General features: G+C 32.6%; 1 protein-coding gene across 2 annotated transcripts in view; it reads right to left on the reverse strand.

The window, feature by feature from the left end:
* The window catches only part of LOC133689799 (nuclear pore complex protein NUP205), a 38,674-nt gene extending 29,864 nt beyond the window's left edge, over positions 1-8,810 (reverse strand). For both annotated transcript variants that reach the window (XM_062109849.1, XM_062109848.1), the window contains exons 1-17: positions 8,462-8,810; positions 8,282-8,380; positions 7,487-7,561; positions 7,283-7,387; positions 7,100-7,210; positions 5,083-5,242; positions 4,394-4,479; positions 4,120-4,242; positions 3,821-4,030; positions 3,190-3,279; positions 2,727-2,888; positions 2,311-2,427; positions 2,007-2,213; positions 1,525-1,626; positions 1,245-1,388; positions 492-622; positions 290-409 (exon numbers count right to left, since the gene is read on the reverse strand). In XM_062109849.1, the coding sequence (XP_061965833.1) occupies positions 290-409; positions 492-622; positions 1,245-1,388; positions 1,525-1,626; positions 2,007-2,213; positions 2,311-2,427; positions 2,727-2,888; positions 3,190-3,279; positions 3,821-4,030; positions 4,120-4,242; positions 4,394-4,479; positions 5,083-5,242; positions 7,100-7,210; positions 7,283-7,387; positions 7,487-7,561; positions 8,282-8,380; positions 8,462-8,602 (2,183 nt within the window). In that variant the 5' untranslated portion in view covers positions 8,603-8,810. The remainder of the gene's footprint in view (positions 1-289; positions 410-491; positions 623-1,244; positions 1,389-1,524; positions 1,627-2,006; positions 2,214-2,310; positions 2,428-2,726; positions 2,889-3,189; positions 3,280-3,820; positions 4,031-4,119; positions 4,243-4,393; positions 4,480-5,082; positions 5,243-7,099; positions 7,211-7,282; positions 7,388-7,486; positions 7,562-8,281; positions 8,381-8,461) is intronic.
* Between the last annotated feature and the right edge of the window lie 5,037 nt (positions 8,811-13,847).

Here is a 13,847-nt window from a genome sequence, read left to right on the forward strand (position 1 = left end):
GCAGAATACAATATAAACATAAATAAGTTTCTCATATGCTACGCAACTGATGTGATATACTTCATTTATTTGAAAAGTTAAAACATAGCAACTTCCATCTTTAAAACTGAAACAGGAACTTAAAGAAAAGTCCATTGCGTGGAAAGCAGAAATTCAATTTAAGATAAACAAGTGTGAAATAGGAGAACAAATGAAGGAGCAACTACAAAAAGATACACAAGATCCTAAATAAATAAGTTGAAAAGAAGGAAAAAGCTGAGTTCCTTAATGAAAATGGTAGAAGACATACATGTGAAAATGTTGAAGACAAGAAACAACTAACTGCCATTTCTCGCAAGGATCTGCATAGGCTCTCTGAGGGAATGGCCCAAAGACATGATCACATATGAACCTAAAGATGCCTATAAATCTGCAAGAAGATAAACAACATTAGAGAAAGAAAGCATAGAAAACAATTATCAGAATGTAAGAAAGAGCCCATTGAGCCGTACCTACGCCCTCTATCGCTCACATCTTTTTCCTCACCAATAAGAGCATTTAACAAGTTAAGGAAAGATATTGTCGAAGGATATCGTTCTCTCCTTGCTTCTATTTCATTCAACTCATATTGCATATCATAAACCTGCAAAAATCAGAGTTCAACAGAAATATTTTAGCATATGAAGGTAAACTAAACAATTTCCTAGTCCTAGTTGATAATGGATGTCCAGATAAAATTGGTACAGTTCCGAATCTCAACATAATTAGCTCATTGAGACTCTGACAAGCAACTGTGCATTATCAACATCAAGTGCCACAGCCACTTTCTGAAATAATAATACATGAAATAGAATAGATATTTAACATCAGAAAAGGAAACGAAACTACAGAAGTTTTTAACTTCTCTTCAGAACACAAAAATGAAAAGAGAAAAAAGGTGACTTTGCTAAGATATATGAATGACTCTTCATGCTATTGCATCTGAAAGTTCTTGTACATGCAATACTAGATTCAACCAATCAACATGCCAAATAGCCGGTAGCAATATGTGGCTTGAAAGACCAAATGTTAACAAAAGGTCATCAAAATCAAGTCCAAAACACCATTTGTATGAACACCTTCAAATATTTCTCAAAGAAATCATCAAGTTCTATAAATGTATAATGCTTGTATTAAAAGAAAGAAAGCAAAAAATTATACAGCTAATACATTCTAAGTAGGTTCAGACAACCAAAAAAAATCTAAATTCTACAGAGAAAACTAACCTGTGTTCCTGTCGGCTGTGCAATGTTTCCAACCTGAGCCCCAACAACCACAGGTAAATCATACTGCTCAAGATAACTCCAAATAGCATCTTTTAGGACTGGAGAGACATGAACAAAAGTAGCTATAGCATTCCGCAGAGCACCCTGTAAAATAATGGTATATTCAATTTACAAAGGGGCAGAAACAACTCAGTGGAAGCTTCTAATACTTAAACAGAAAATTGCAAGCATTGCTGAAAAACTTGCTTAGGGAACCAGCTTGATCCAAATAAACTTCAACCTTCAAATATGGAGGCACATTTTCATAACTAAGGAGCTTGAACAATGGTTCAATGTCAGGAAACCAGTTTTTTCTATCCACAGGATTTCCATTTTCAATAACCTGCAGAACACAGAAAATAAATAAAAACCAAGAGCATAAAAGGAGTACAGAACAGGAGAAAAAAAATTAATGAGAAAAATGAAAAACTAAAGTGTTGTTCAGAAAAAGAGTAATACTCCCTTTTGGAAAAATACGATTGTAAGTCCTCATATTTTATTTTTTCCTAAAATGCTTAGAGGAGGGCAGACAAAGGCTGAAGTTATCCTTGAAATTCTATCAGCAATCCAGTGATAAAAATTCCTTTCGAGAATGTGACTATCAATGCCTATTGGCACAAATATCTTAATGTTATTTACATGAATCAACAGTGATGATAAAACCATAGAAACAAATCAATTTCAAGGAAAGAAAGGAAAAATATAGCAGAAGTAAGTCAAAACCTTTTGAAGAACATCCAGATATGCAACCAGTGCTTTTGCATCCCCTTCCTGAAACTCTGGTAGCATGGTTCCAGCAGTCTGAACTGACTGTTTGAACTTCTCGTCATATATTGTTAAGCAATCAAACAAAGTGCTCCACCCAACAGAACGGAAGGCGTTTCCCTGAAGTAACTCATAAACCTTTGCAGCACCTTCTTGACTTGAAGCCTGAAAGGAACATTACATCAAGAACACCAAAGTCGGACATAGCATAAACATGGTATAGCATTCCACTTATTAAATTATAAAACAGAAATTCACATACCAGAGCACTCAGCATTTTTAAAAAGGCTACAAGTGTTTGAAAATTAGTATGATCCTCTCCAGCAAAATTGACAAATGTCCACAAAACATCATTGCCAGACAATAGCTCTGGTTCTTTCTGGAAAAAGTAAAAAAATCAAGGTACCAGAAAATGGTGAGATAGATATGAAGAATTAATTAAAAAAAATGCACAACTTGCTTCTCGCTACTAAATTTTAATTCAGTAATTTCTTCTTTCAGATCCTAAATCTAAACAGAAACCTGAACTAACATTTTAATTAGAGTTGGCAAAGAAAGTGGTATAGCTCACAAAAGATTGTAATTTATTTAAAGAATTTACTGTTTTGGAACTTCCAAGTTCAAAATTCCTTGGTGATGAACAAATTCACCAAGTCATACAAATAAGGTGCCACAAACCTGATAAATTTCGCTCACAAACTCCAGCAGAGAGACAAACAGCAGAGGACCAGTTTCGGTGGCCTGTTGTGAATCCGGGTTGCTATCATGCATAAGATCTTGTGAAACAGCCAAACGGTATGAGTTGAGCGTGCTCATTGCCTTGTCCTTAGATTCTTTTACCTTCAAGAGTACTGCAATGTCAGCATTTAAAAACAATAACTCCAAAAGAAGGCAGTAGAAAGGAATGTGAGCAAGTTCTCACCCAGAGCAGAAAAAAAATTGACATTAAAACACCAAACAATCGGACAGAAATTGACAGAAAGAGATGTTGCTCAACTAGTTTGAATCATAAAGAGCAGTTGTACACAAATCCTAGCAGATGTACAAGTTGATTACTTGCTGCACAGCATCTTACAACTCCTAATGGGTTTATTTTCAAATAATATTAAGATTTAAGAGAAAAAGAAATTATCCAACTTACCTTGTCCCTCACAAGTTGGTGAGAGAGTAAGCAAGTAGTCAGCTTGTGCATATAAGCATTGTACATGTAGATCATATCCTCGTCATCATTCTGCGGAAACCAAAATTTGATGTTGGCCTTAAAATCACATACTATAATTTAGCAAACTCTTCACCATATGCTAGAGAGAAAATAAACAAAATGTAACATCACAATCAAAATAAGGATTAATGGGAGAACATGCAACAATATATGCACCACAGAAGGTCAAGTATTCCTACACAACATATATCCAGGATTGAGCAGCACAACACAAGAACAGAAGACTCTAGAAACACCCACTATAGATTAAGAGCTTCCAAAAGCCTGATCCATGCATTTTCTGAATCCCATGTTTAGAGTGAGGGAACCCCAGGAAATAAATTTGACTCTCCCTCAGAATTATAGTGGAGAGTAGAACTGTACACGCCGCAGAAAGGGTCATACTATGAAATCAAATAACAATATTTGTTTTAAAGGTATTTTGTAAACCAATTGGTTGAGCAAATGCTATATTGAAAAATAACAAATGCATTGACCTTAAGGCAGCTTTGATTAGAAGATAAGAAAATAAAAATTTTGCCAGTGAAGGGAAACATTCTGCATGACAAACCTGGTAGGCTGCAGTTCGAAGAATGTTATCCAGTAAAAACTGAAAAACATTTTGTGAGAAAATGAATTCAAGGCACGAATTTACATAGCCTGAATTATTTGATGAAGAAGCTGAAACGCCATCATTTATTAACATCAAATGCACACACCAAGCAAGTCTTACAACACCAACAAAGCCCTCCACGTTTGGATTGTTTCCAGCAGCCATCACCTGCGCAACGAGTATGCAAGATTATCAAATTATTATAAACCGTCACTATGGACAATGAGTAGAAAATCACAATTTATCATTCATCTTACAATTTCATGAAATTCTTTTCTAAAAGAAGCATCATGAGACAGGATAGATCCTTTATCAGGAACGGCACTCAGAGCATCTGATATGAAGGCAATTACAAGAGAAAAAAGCAGACTGAATGTAATCTGCACAAGCAGAAAATGTGAAAAGAAACTCTCAGTAACTTTATTCATAGCAGAAAAAAATTGGAAAAACCAAAATCACCCCAGGTAATATTCCTCCATAAAAAAAACAAAGAACATAAAACTGCACAGTCAACAGAAAACAAAGCCATGCCTGATGTTTTAATGTGTTGGTGCCCTCCATAGGTTCAGCTGCACTATCTTTTAAACAATTAAAAATATCCTTTACATCTTTTGGACCTGTAATGAAGAAATTTTATAGCAAGTCAAATGAATAAACCTTTTCACTCTCAGAGGAAAAAAGGGAAGTATTGTTTGGTTCTATTTGATCTCAAAAGAGAAAATCTCAACTAAACATCATTTCCATCTATATTAAGTAAGGTTGACGATAAAGGGAAAGGACACTAAAGGGTACATTAATTTGACACATTTGACCATGTATGAATACTTGACTACTTGTAAGGCATGCATTGCAATTTTTTATTGCGTGCTCCACCCCTAACCCAACACACAAAAAGAAAACACCGGTTAAGAAAGAAACGGGTCTTGTCCTTTTAATGTTATCCGATAAGGGAAGGAAACTAGATACTTATTAGGCCAAAAAGTTCTGAAACTTTTACTAAACACTTAAGAATTAACTCCCTAAAGGACCATGCACATGGCGAAAAGAAAATATACAATCTATAAAGCATAAACTTATCAACTTGAGTCATTATTCACAAGTATTGCACTCACGAAACAATATTTCACAGGTGAAATTTATGGGTGCTGTAAAACTTCGACACAAACCACGGTCATATAAAAGAAACAATGCAAAAAACAAGACAACTCTCAGAATCTTACTTGTCCGCACAACCAGAACAGAGAGGACAAGGCAATGTCCAAGTATCAATCTCTCTCTACAAACCACAGCTCGACGCTCAACAAGAGCACCTCTAGAATCAAGGACATAATGCTCACAAAGAGGCCCACCAAAACCAGCTGGTTCTTCCAGATTGAGTTCCTTGAACCAAACAGATATCAATTTGCTCAATATATGACACAAAAATAACAGAGATGATCACATAAAATGCCACATGGCAAGTGAAGTAACTGCACAGTTAAAAAAACAAAAGCTAGACGCTTATTTTACAATCTGAAGATATTAAATTCCATATCCTGCTACCTGAAATCTCAATATTCTCTATAACAAGAAAACAAATATCAGAGTCAATAAATAGCAGGAAAGTAAAGATGTTTCTGACAGTTCATTACTTTGTGATCATTTTGAAAATTTATTATGTCAAAATGCCATAATATTGCAATGATCAATAAGATCAGGTGCATTTATTTCTTCCATGCTTGACTCCTAACAACATGATTCGAAATTAAGTTACTCAAGCAGTGCATCAAGCTTAGATGATTTCAAAGGTGCATTAATGTAGTTAAGAGGAAACAAGTTCAACCCAAAGAGAAGTGTTTGGCAACTAGTCCAGTGGAACAGCAGCTCCATAAGCTGCTATAACACTGTGAGCTAAAGTTACAAGTTGAAAGTCCACTCGGATTAAGTAGATTTGGCAGATTGAAGGTATAAAACTTCAATGCGTTATGTGCTTCTGAGACCCCTTTTATCATTTGAAAGTTCAATAGGAATTGCAGAGACCTAAAGCAACATCTAAGATGCTAGCACAGAAAGGGACTATAATAATAGGGAAGCAAGCATCTAAACCTCAGTTGAATTGAAGATATTCTATTTTCCTGTCAGGATTTGAATTTCACACATAAGATCTGCCATAACCTCCTCCCTACTACATTATTCCCAGAGCCAAGATCAATGAGCAAGACCTGAAGAAATGGTATTGCTAGCATAGAAGATAAGCTCAGGTTCAAGTACTGACTTGCTGAAACAAAAAAATCACTCTTATGAATTTTGAAGGTTATCAAAAATGAAAAACAAAGGCACTGGAATAAAACCAAGCATGACACTGATCTAGGGCACAGGAGTAGATGCTAATCTAGTGGTGGTTTAATTGGGGATTAGGGTTAGGGACTGTCATGAATGGATTAGCAGTAATTGGGGTAGAAATATTTTTTGATTCAGTGGCTGGAATCAAAACTAGTTCATGGTAGAAGAAGTGGCACGATCAAAATAGAATAGAAGCACAGGAGGAAGGGAAGATCCAGAAACCGAGCCTACAAAACAACTATAAAACTCTCAACTATTCCATGAATCAAGTCCAATGAAAAAGCTTGATTTGTGTGTGTTTACCCAGCAGGAAAAAAAAGACTTGTAAATTAGAAAGTTGTAAACAAAGCCATGCATGACTTATCACTGAATAAAGTTATTCATTGTCAAGTTGTTAAGATTCATGAACTCCAAAGAAGACTCCTAAAAGAAGTAAAATAGACAAATGATTCACAAATTAGAGCAAAGATTTTGTTTTACAAAAATCAGCCTTATCAAATATTGGCATATGCTTTGTTACTCTTGTTTTAGAAAGTGGAGATACTTGGTTCTTACATTAATAGATATATGCACTTTCAAATAGATATAATGATACCTTAATTTATTTGAAAAGGGTCAGATTTAAGTTAAGTTCCACTTGCTACATACCAAGATTCAAATACTTTAGCACACTTAAAACATAGATCGAATGGAAATTAACCTGAATAAACAACCATTTCTAAACTACATGTTGCTCCCAACCAAGGGTGAGACTAACCCAACTTGGTTCAAACCTATTTGGACACTCTAGACCTTTCAACTACCACACTCACCTTACATAGGGCATTTTGTTATATAATGTTCTAAATGTGCAAGCATTAGGCCTGATCAAGTCTGAGAAGACACCAGTATACCAAACTAGTCAAAGGTTCAAACCTTTATTAGAGAAATCAATCGCTGTCGAAGCCCACCATTGATTAGATCTTCAAGATACTTCTGGATGTCTGACACGATATCATCTTCAAGTCCTCGATCAAGCACTACAGCCTGCAAAGGATGGTTTAAAAAACCTAGAAAGGCACTAAACTATTTAAAAAAAAAAAACAGAAATTGAGGCACCCTTAATAGCATATGCAGGGCTGTTATTAGATCTCTTCTCTCGGTGTACCAAAGTCCTGCTGCAAGCCGCAGAATTTCTAATGGCTCCCGTGCCATTAAACCCCACTAGAAATGAAAAGAAGAAACATGAATAAGAGCATAATGGCAGCACATAAATCATGAGTCAGTGAAAACAGGAGACAAAGAAGCAAAATCAAGATTTACCTCTTGATTGGCAGAAACCAGCAATCGAACACACTCTATTTCGTTAAGATGGAGGTCATCACTCAATTTCAATGCCTGCAATCAAACATAAGCACAAAAGATCAAGCATTACGTAAGAAAAGAAAAAATAGACTTAAAAACTGGTGAGAGAGAAACAACAATATATTAGAAGACCTGAAATAAATAAGGACTAAGAATACTAGGTTTTCAAATCGTAAAAACTAGTGAGGCATGAATAACCAACCTTGACAGTGAATAACTTTATTCAGTGATAAGTCATGCATTAAACATTACAAGATTATAAATACAAATAAGCATAAAGTCCCATAGTATTCACGTGCATCATATTGGCTTAATTCCTCAAATACACATCAGATAAGCCATTGCACATTAGCTTCTAATTTTAGGTACTTAGGAGCTGCTAAACATGTTTATTAGTAAGAATTTTAAATTCCTTGCTGAATGAAATATTTGCAAGGAATTTAAAATTCTTACTAATAAACATGATTAGCAGCTACAAAGGGCCCATTTAGTAACGTTGCCGTCTTCCATTTTCTGTTTTTGTTTTCTTTTGTAAAAGCTGTTTTCAAAATTTTCACTATCAATACTTAAAATTTTATCATTTTTTATGTCCCCGTTTGTTGGTTCTTCTACCATTAAAAAAACAAATATACAAGCCCTAAGTAATAAGTTTTATTAGTGAACAGCTCAGCTAAGAATTAACCTGAGCCAATTCCAATTAACCCAAATAAAAAAGAAATTATTGACTACCAACTATCACAAAATGAAACTCACAATTTGCACATCCTGATCATCTAGTGAGATTGCTGGTGAATCCGGCAGCCTAACTTCTTTCGACTGGACGACTTGCGCGCGGTCCGATGGTTTGGGAGGCTACAAAAACAAAACCAATGTATAAATATATATATATATATGAAGAGATAAATAAATATTAATTAACAGGGGGGAGCGTACCGGGTAGAAGAGGAGCGCTTGCAGAGACGGGAGAGAGCTGCGAATAGCGTGCATTAGTTCGACTCTCTCCGCCGCTGACGGTGGCGAAGGACTTAGAAGTGTGGATTCGATGGTGGAGAGGAGTTGTTTTGGGGATGCCATTTCCCAACTTAAAACACTTCAATTAAAACAAAAAATAAGAAGAGGAAGAAGAAGAAGAGGAAGTGAGGAAATAAAAATAAAAAAGAAAATGCTTTATTGATGGAAGAGGGGGTCTTTTTTTTAAGCTCCGGAGCTAGCTAGTGTCTTGATGTTCTTCTTCTCCATCGAAAATAAAAGGTAAAAAAAAAAAAAAGGAAAAGCCTGGATTCCGAAACGGCGAAACCCTACTTCAAGTGCCTTTAGGCGCGCGATTAAAATCTCCTTAGGCTTAATTTTGGGCCTCATTTTGAAAATTCCTCCTTGGACCACACTAAGCCCATGGACTATAATTGATACGTCATCACCCTCTCATTGCAAGTAACGAAACCAAGACACCTTGCGATAAATGCTAGCTTGAACTTCGCAAGCAACAAAACTGAAACAATTTCAAAAAATAATTGCAAAATTATGAAATAAAATCAATTAAAATGATTAAAATATTTAGTTTATTCTGGTTTTATAAGCTTACAATCAAGAAACCTTAACCCAACCGAACTGGTTTAGTTAAAAAATATAAATAACCTATCCAAAATAAATCAAACCAAACCGAAACCAAACTCATCATAAAACCCATTAGAAAATCCAAAAAAAACACAAAAAACAATATAGTTTTTTGTTTTAATATAAAATAATCGAACCAAAACCGAACCGAAATTGGTGGGTTGGGTTTTGGTTTTTGATATATAATAACCAAATCAAACTGAAACTTGTCGGTTTGAACTGGTTTTGGTTCGGGTTCGGTTTCGGTTTTATTTTTTGTATTTTACGAGATTTTTGTTTGGTTATTTTTATAGATAAAAACTGAACTGAACAAAAAATGATCATCCCTAGCTGTAAGTCAAATTTATAAGTAAAACAATTAATATATAAGTTTATCTTATGTGTTTTTTAATAACACATACAAAAAAATTTAAGGGCAAAATTAAAAATAAAAATATTCTATTAAAACTACAAAAAACAATATATGAGATAATCCGAATTAAGTGCATAATTAAACACAAATTGCATGATACTTTTTTATATCAAACACAAATTTTTTTCTTGAAAAAATAGGAATTATGCGTTGGACTAGAATAAAAAGTAACCTTGGTTTTTTTAAAGTTTAATAAAAAAAATGTATTTTTAAGTCAAATAAAACAAGACCTTACAAAAAATGAAATGATTTTTTTTATTTTAATAGGTTAAAAATACATCAAATTAAGAAATAAAAAAATCATAAAAATTGTTAAAAATTGTTAATTTTTTTATATAAAAAAAAAAGAGGACAACAAGAAAATTCATTAAAAAATCAAAATTGAATGATAAATTAGAAGGAAAAAAAACTAAAAATATAAAAAAAATCAATAGACTTAAAAATAAAGCTCAGGCATGCAAAGCTGACCAAGGTGGCTTAGCACGCTGGGGCTTAAAAAACCCCAGGCCCTCGCACCTGGACCGACTTCATTTTGTTTTTAAGGGACAAGCAATGTGTCGTGTGCTCCGCCTTAAATTCTAACCACCTTGGTAGCTGAAAAATTCAGAGAGGTGTTTTTTTGCCATGAAAATTCAAATTTTTTTTACCCAAACACCCTAGACACTTTGATAAACTCATTCATGACCTCAAAAACTAAAAAGGCATCCAAAAACTCAAAAATCAACATGAAATTAAAAATCTTACAAAAACTCATTCATGGTTGTCAGGCTCAACGCACGAGCCTATACCCAAGCGTTTGGGTCTGCTAGACCTACGCGCCTTAGGTCTGGCAAGCCATGCCACACCCAAGGTAGATCCAAGGCGCGTAGGTCTAATAACCATGTCAGATCTAAGGCATTTTAGTCTGATAATCATGCTAGATCAAAGCGTCTTGGGTTTGACAGTCATGTCTGATTTGATAACAATTAATAAAATGGAAAATTATGTACTTTAGTTGCCACGAGAAAGAAAACGCAAATAATCAATCATTGCGCGGCAATCCAACCATTATCTGTCTACACGGGCCATACCACATGAAAAAGAGCACGATTGAGCATTCAGTAAGACGACGGATGACCATATTTGGCCACTGAAAAGCGTTACACGTGCCTTCTTAATGGTACGGGCGTCGCTTATTCACTGTGAAATAAACAAAAAAGCAAAATAAACATATCGTGAAAAGATGAGAAATTGAAAGTGAAATGACTATTATAATCAAAAGTAAAAGGTTTATTGATTTATAGTGATTTTCTCACACTATTTAGCTTTTGTTATAATAAAAAAAATTATTTTTAAACAAAAAAAACATTAGCACTATAAACTAGTATTTTAGGTTGGAGAAAATTTGTCATTAGTTTTATCTTAGCGGTTAATTATTGTTGCCAATAACAGATAATAATGTTTTTTACATAAAAATTATATAAGTATAACTAATTTATATAAAATACAAGAGAAGAAAATTAACTTAAACCAAATTAATTTTTGTAAATTATCATGTAACTAAAAATATATAAAAAGATCAATCGTTGTATAATAAATAAATAAATTATTCAATTTGTTTTAAAAATAAAAGAGGGGGTACAAGTTAATATTTAAATAGAAATAATTGGCGAGGAGAAAAAACAAAGAGATCATGGTCGGGCCCACATGTCTGGCTTAACAAAAAAATCCTTTGCATATTTGGGCCTAAATGCCCAAACTCGTGTTTAGTTTTTTCCCCTCAATCATCCACTTTTTTATTTTTAATATTTTTAAAGTGTGCGACAAGGCACCTAACTAGTCTTTTCTTAATAACCTCTAGTGATTGGAAAACCAATGTCCATGTTTTTAAAATCTAAAAAGCTTATTGTTAACTATAACCTCCTCCAAAAACAATAAAAACCTTGAAAAATTACTTAACAATCTCGATCTTGAAACACTCAATAATCACTTTCAAAAATAAAAATTAGCCATAAAAAAAAACAATGGAACCCGAATGATCTACTTTGTTTGTTATGTTTAAAGGAAAAATCACCTTCATTGAACTCCTCTAAAGAAAAGAAACTCATTAATACAAATATTATATTTTTTTGTGGCTGAAATGTGATAACGAAAAACTTTCTCTTTTCTTTATTATTTTCCAGTGACTTTCTCTTTATTATCTCAAATCTAATGATTGAAAAATAAACAAAATAAACTTTTAGATAAAATCAAAATTCTAAAAGCTTTGAGATTAACCATGTATTTTCTTTATATTTTACATTGTGGTCCTCTATTTTTTTTATTGTCTTTCTACTACAATTTAAAACTTTATTTGGTGGAATTAGATCAATACAGGGTTAAATAAATAAAAGTTTGAGTACAAATTATTTATATATAAAAAAGAGAGTTGGGTAGCAGCTTCTCTGCTTATATAAACAATGAAATCAACCCAATTCTTGTAATATATCTAGTAATATACACATATTTTTTATTATATGTTAATTATGTAAACTATAAGTTTAAATGCCCATTTAAGTTGTTTTGGCTAGAGAGATGACATATAAATTAACGAATTTTCTTTACAACTAAAATAGTGGTCTGATTTAAAAATAATAAAAAAAAAACTCTACCTCCAATATCATTAACATTTTTATGATTTATTTTTAAAAACCTCCCTCTTTATGATTTATTTTATGCTTGATGTTATCTAGTAACATTTCATATGATCTTGGAAATTGTCACAGATCTTCCCAGTTTTAGTATTACATATAAATAAAGTTTCAGCAAAGTGATAAAATGATCATTATTTAAAAGTTTTTAAGTTTTATTACATGTGATAGATCAATAAGATCATGATATGATCATAATTTAATTGTTTTCTTCTTTAAGTTTCATCATTCATCACATCATACATCTTATAGAAGCAATTGTGAATTATTTCTTACCAATAAATCCTGTTAATAAAATCTCATCTCGATCCCACATGATTGTTTTATCTTATTTTTTGTTTTTTTATATACTTTACTAATATGTATTATCTGCATAATATTTTGTAATTACTTCATTAAATACCAAAATCATTAAAAGGCTTTTAGTAATTACTAGATCTCTTTTCCGTGCTACATTGCAGGTCAAATTATTTTTTTAAATCACAAAGAAACTCATTGATACAGATTATCATTCTTAGAGGATAAAAATTGTAAAGGCGTTGCTAAAATGTTTTTTAATATAAAAAATCAACACTGAATTAAAAATATGATACATATTAGATGACACTCTTTTAAATATTAAGATAACAATATATGAGACGACACCTTTTTTTAATATTGAGACGACAATATATTAAATTAACTTGGACCAATCCTGGCTACGTGCAAAACATGAGACCCGGGTAATGAGAGTGTGATAATTCTATAAAAGTAAAGCGAAATAGATTAGGAAGCCTAATTTTCAACAATCAAAAATATTGAAGGAAAAAAAAACAAGAAAAAATGGCTTGAGTCAACCCGGATAAACTCGCTAAACTTGTGAATCGAATTTTCAAGAATGAGATTACCTTATGAAAAAGCAAATTTAAAAATTTATGAAGCCCATCTCTAAACCAATTTACTGTTGAAGGACAAAATTGAAAAATAAAAAATAAAAAAAATAATTTGAGTCAATCTAGATTAACTCAGTAAACTTGCAATCATAGTCATTGTACTAAGATAACTTAATAAAAAGTAAATTAACAAAAACCATGAAATCTAATCCCCAACCAACCAAACTCATAACTTAAGTCATGACAACAAGATTAACATATATAAAGCAAATAAAAAAAAATACAAAACATCTCAACCAACACATTGTTACATGAAAAATTGGAAAAGAAATAATTAAAAAAAAGTGAAAAAAAATAATTCGAGTCATCCTGGGAAATCCACGATCTAGATCAAGAGACTGAATAACTTAATAGAAAGCAAATTAAAAAATCACGAAGCTCGGTTCCTGATAAACTAAATTCATGACTCGGGTCATAAAAACAAGAATATCTCAAAAAAAAAATCTCAAAGCTTAGTTCTAAACCAACTCATTGTTGAATGACAGGAAAAAAAAAAAACAAGGTTATTGCTCTCTCAAGACATGACAAACTAAATTCATGACTCGAGTCATAGAAACAAATAAATAAATATAAAGGACAAGCACAATTAATCACATAATAGCATAGAAGAAATGTACATAGTTCAACAACTTAGACAATTTACATGGTTCAACAACTTAGACCTACTTCACGAGAGAAAGTATAAAATTACA

Source organism: Populus nigra, chromosome 3 (assembly GCF_951802175.1).
Source record: "Populus nigra chromosome 3, ddPopNigr1.1, whole genome shotgun sequence".
NCBI classification, from domain to species: Eukaryota; Viridiplantae; Streptophyta; class Magnoliopsida; order Malpighiales; family Salicaceae; genus Populus; species Populus nigra.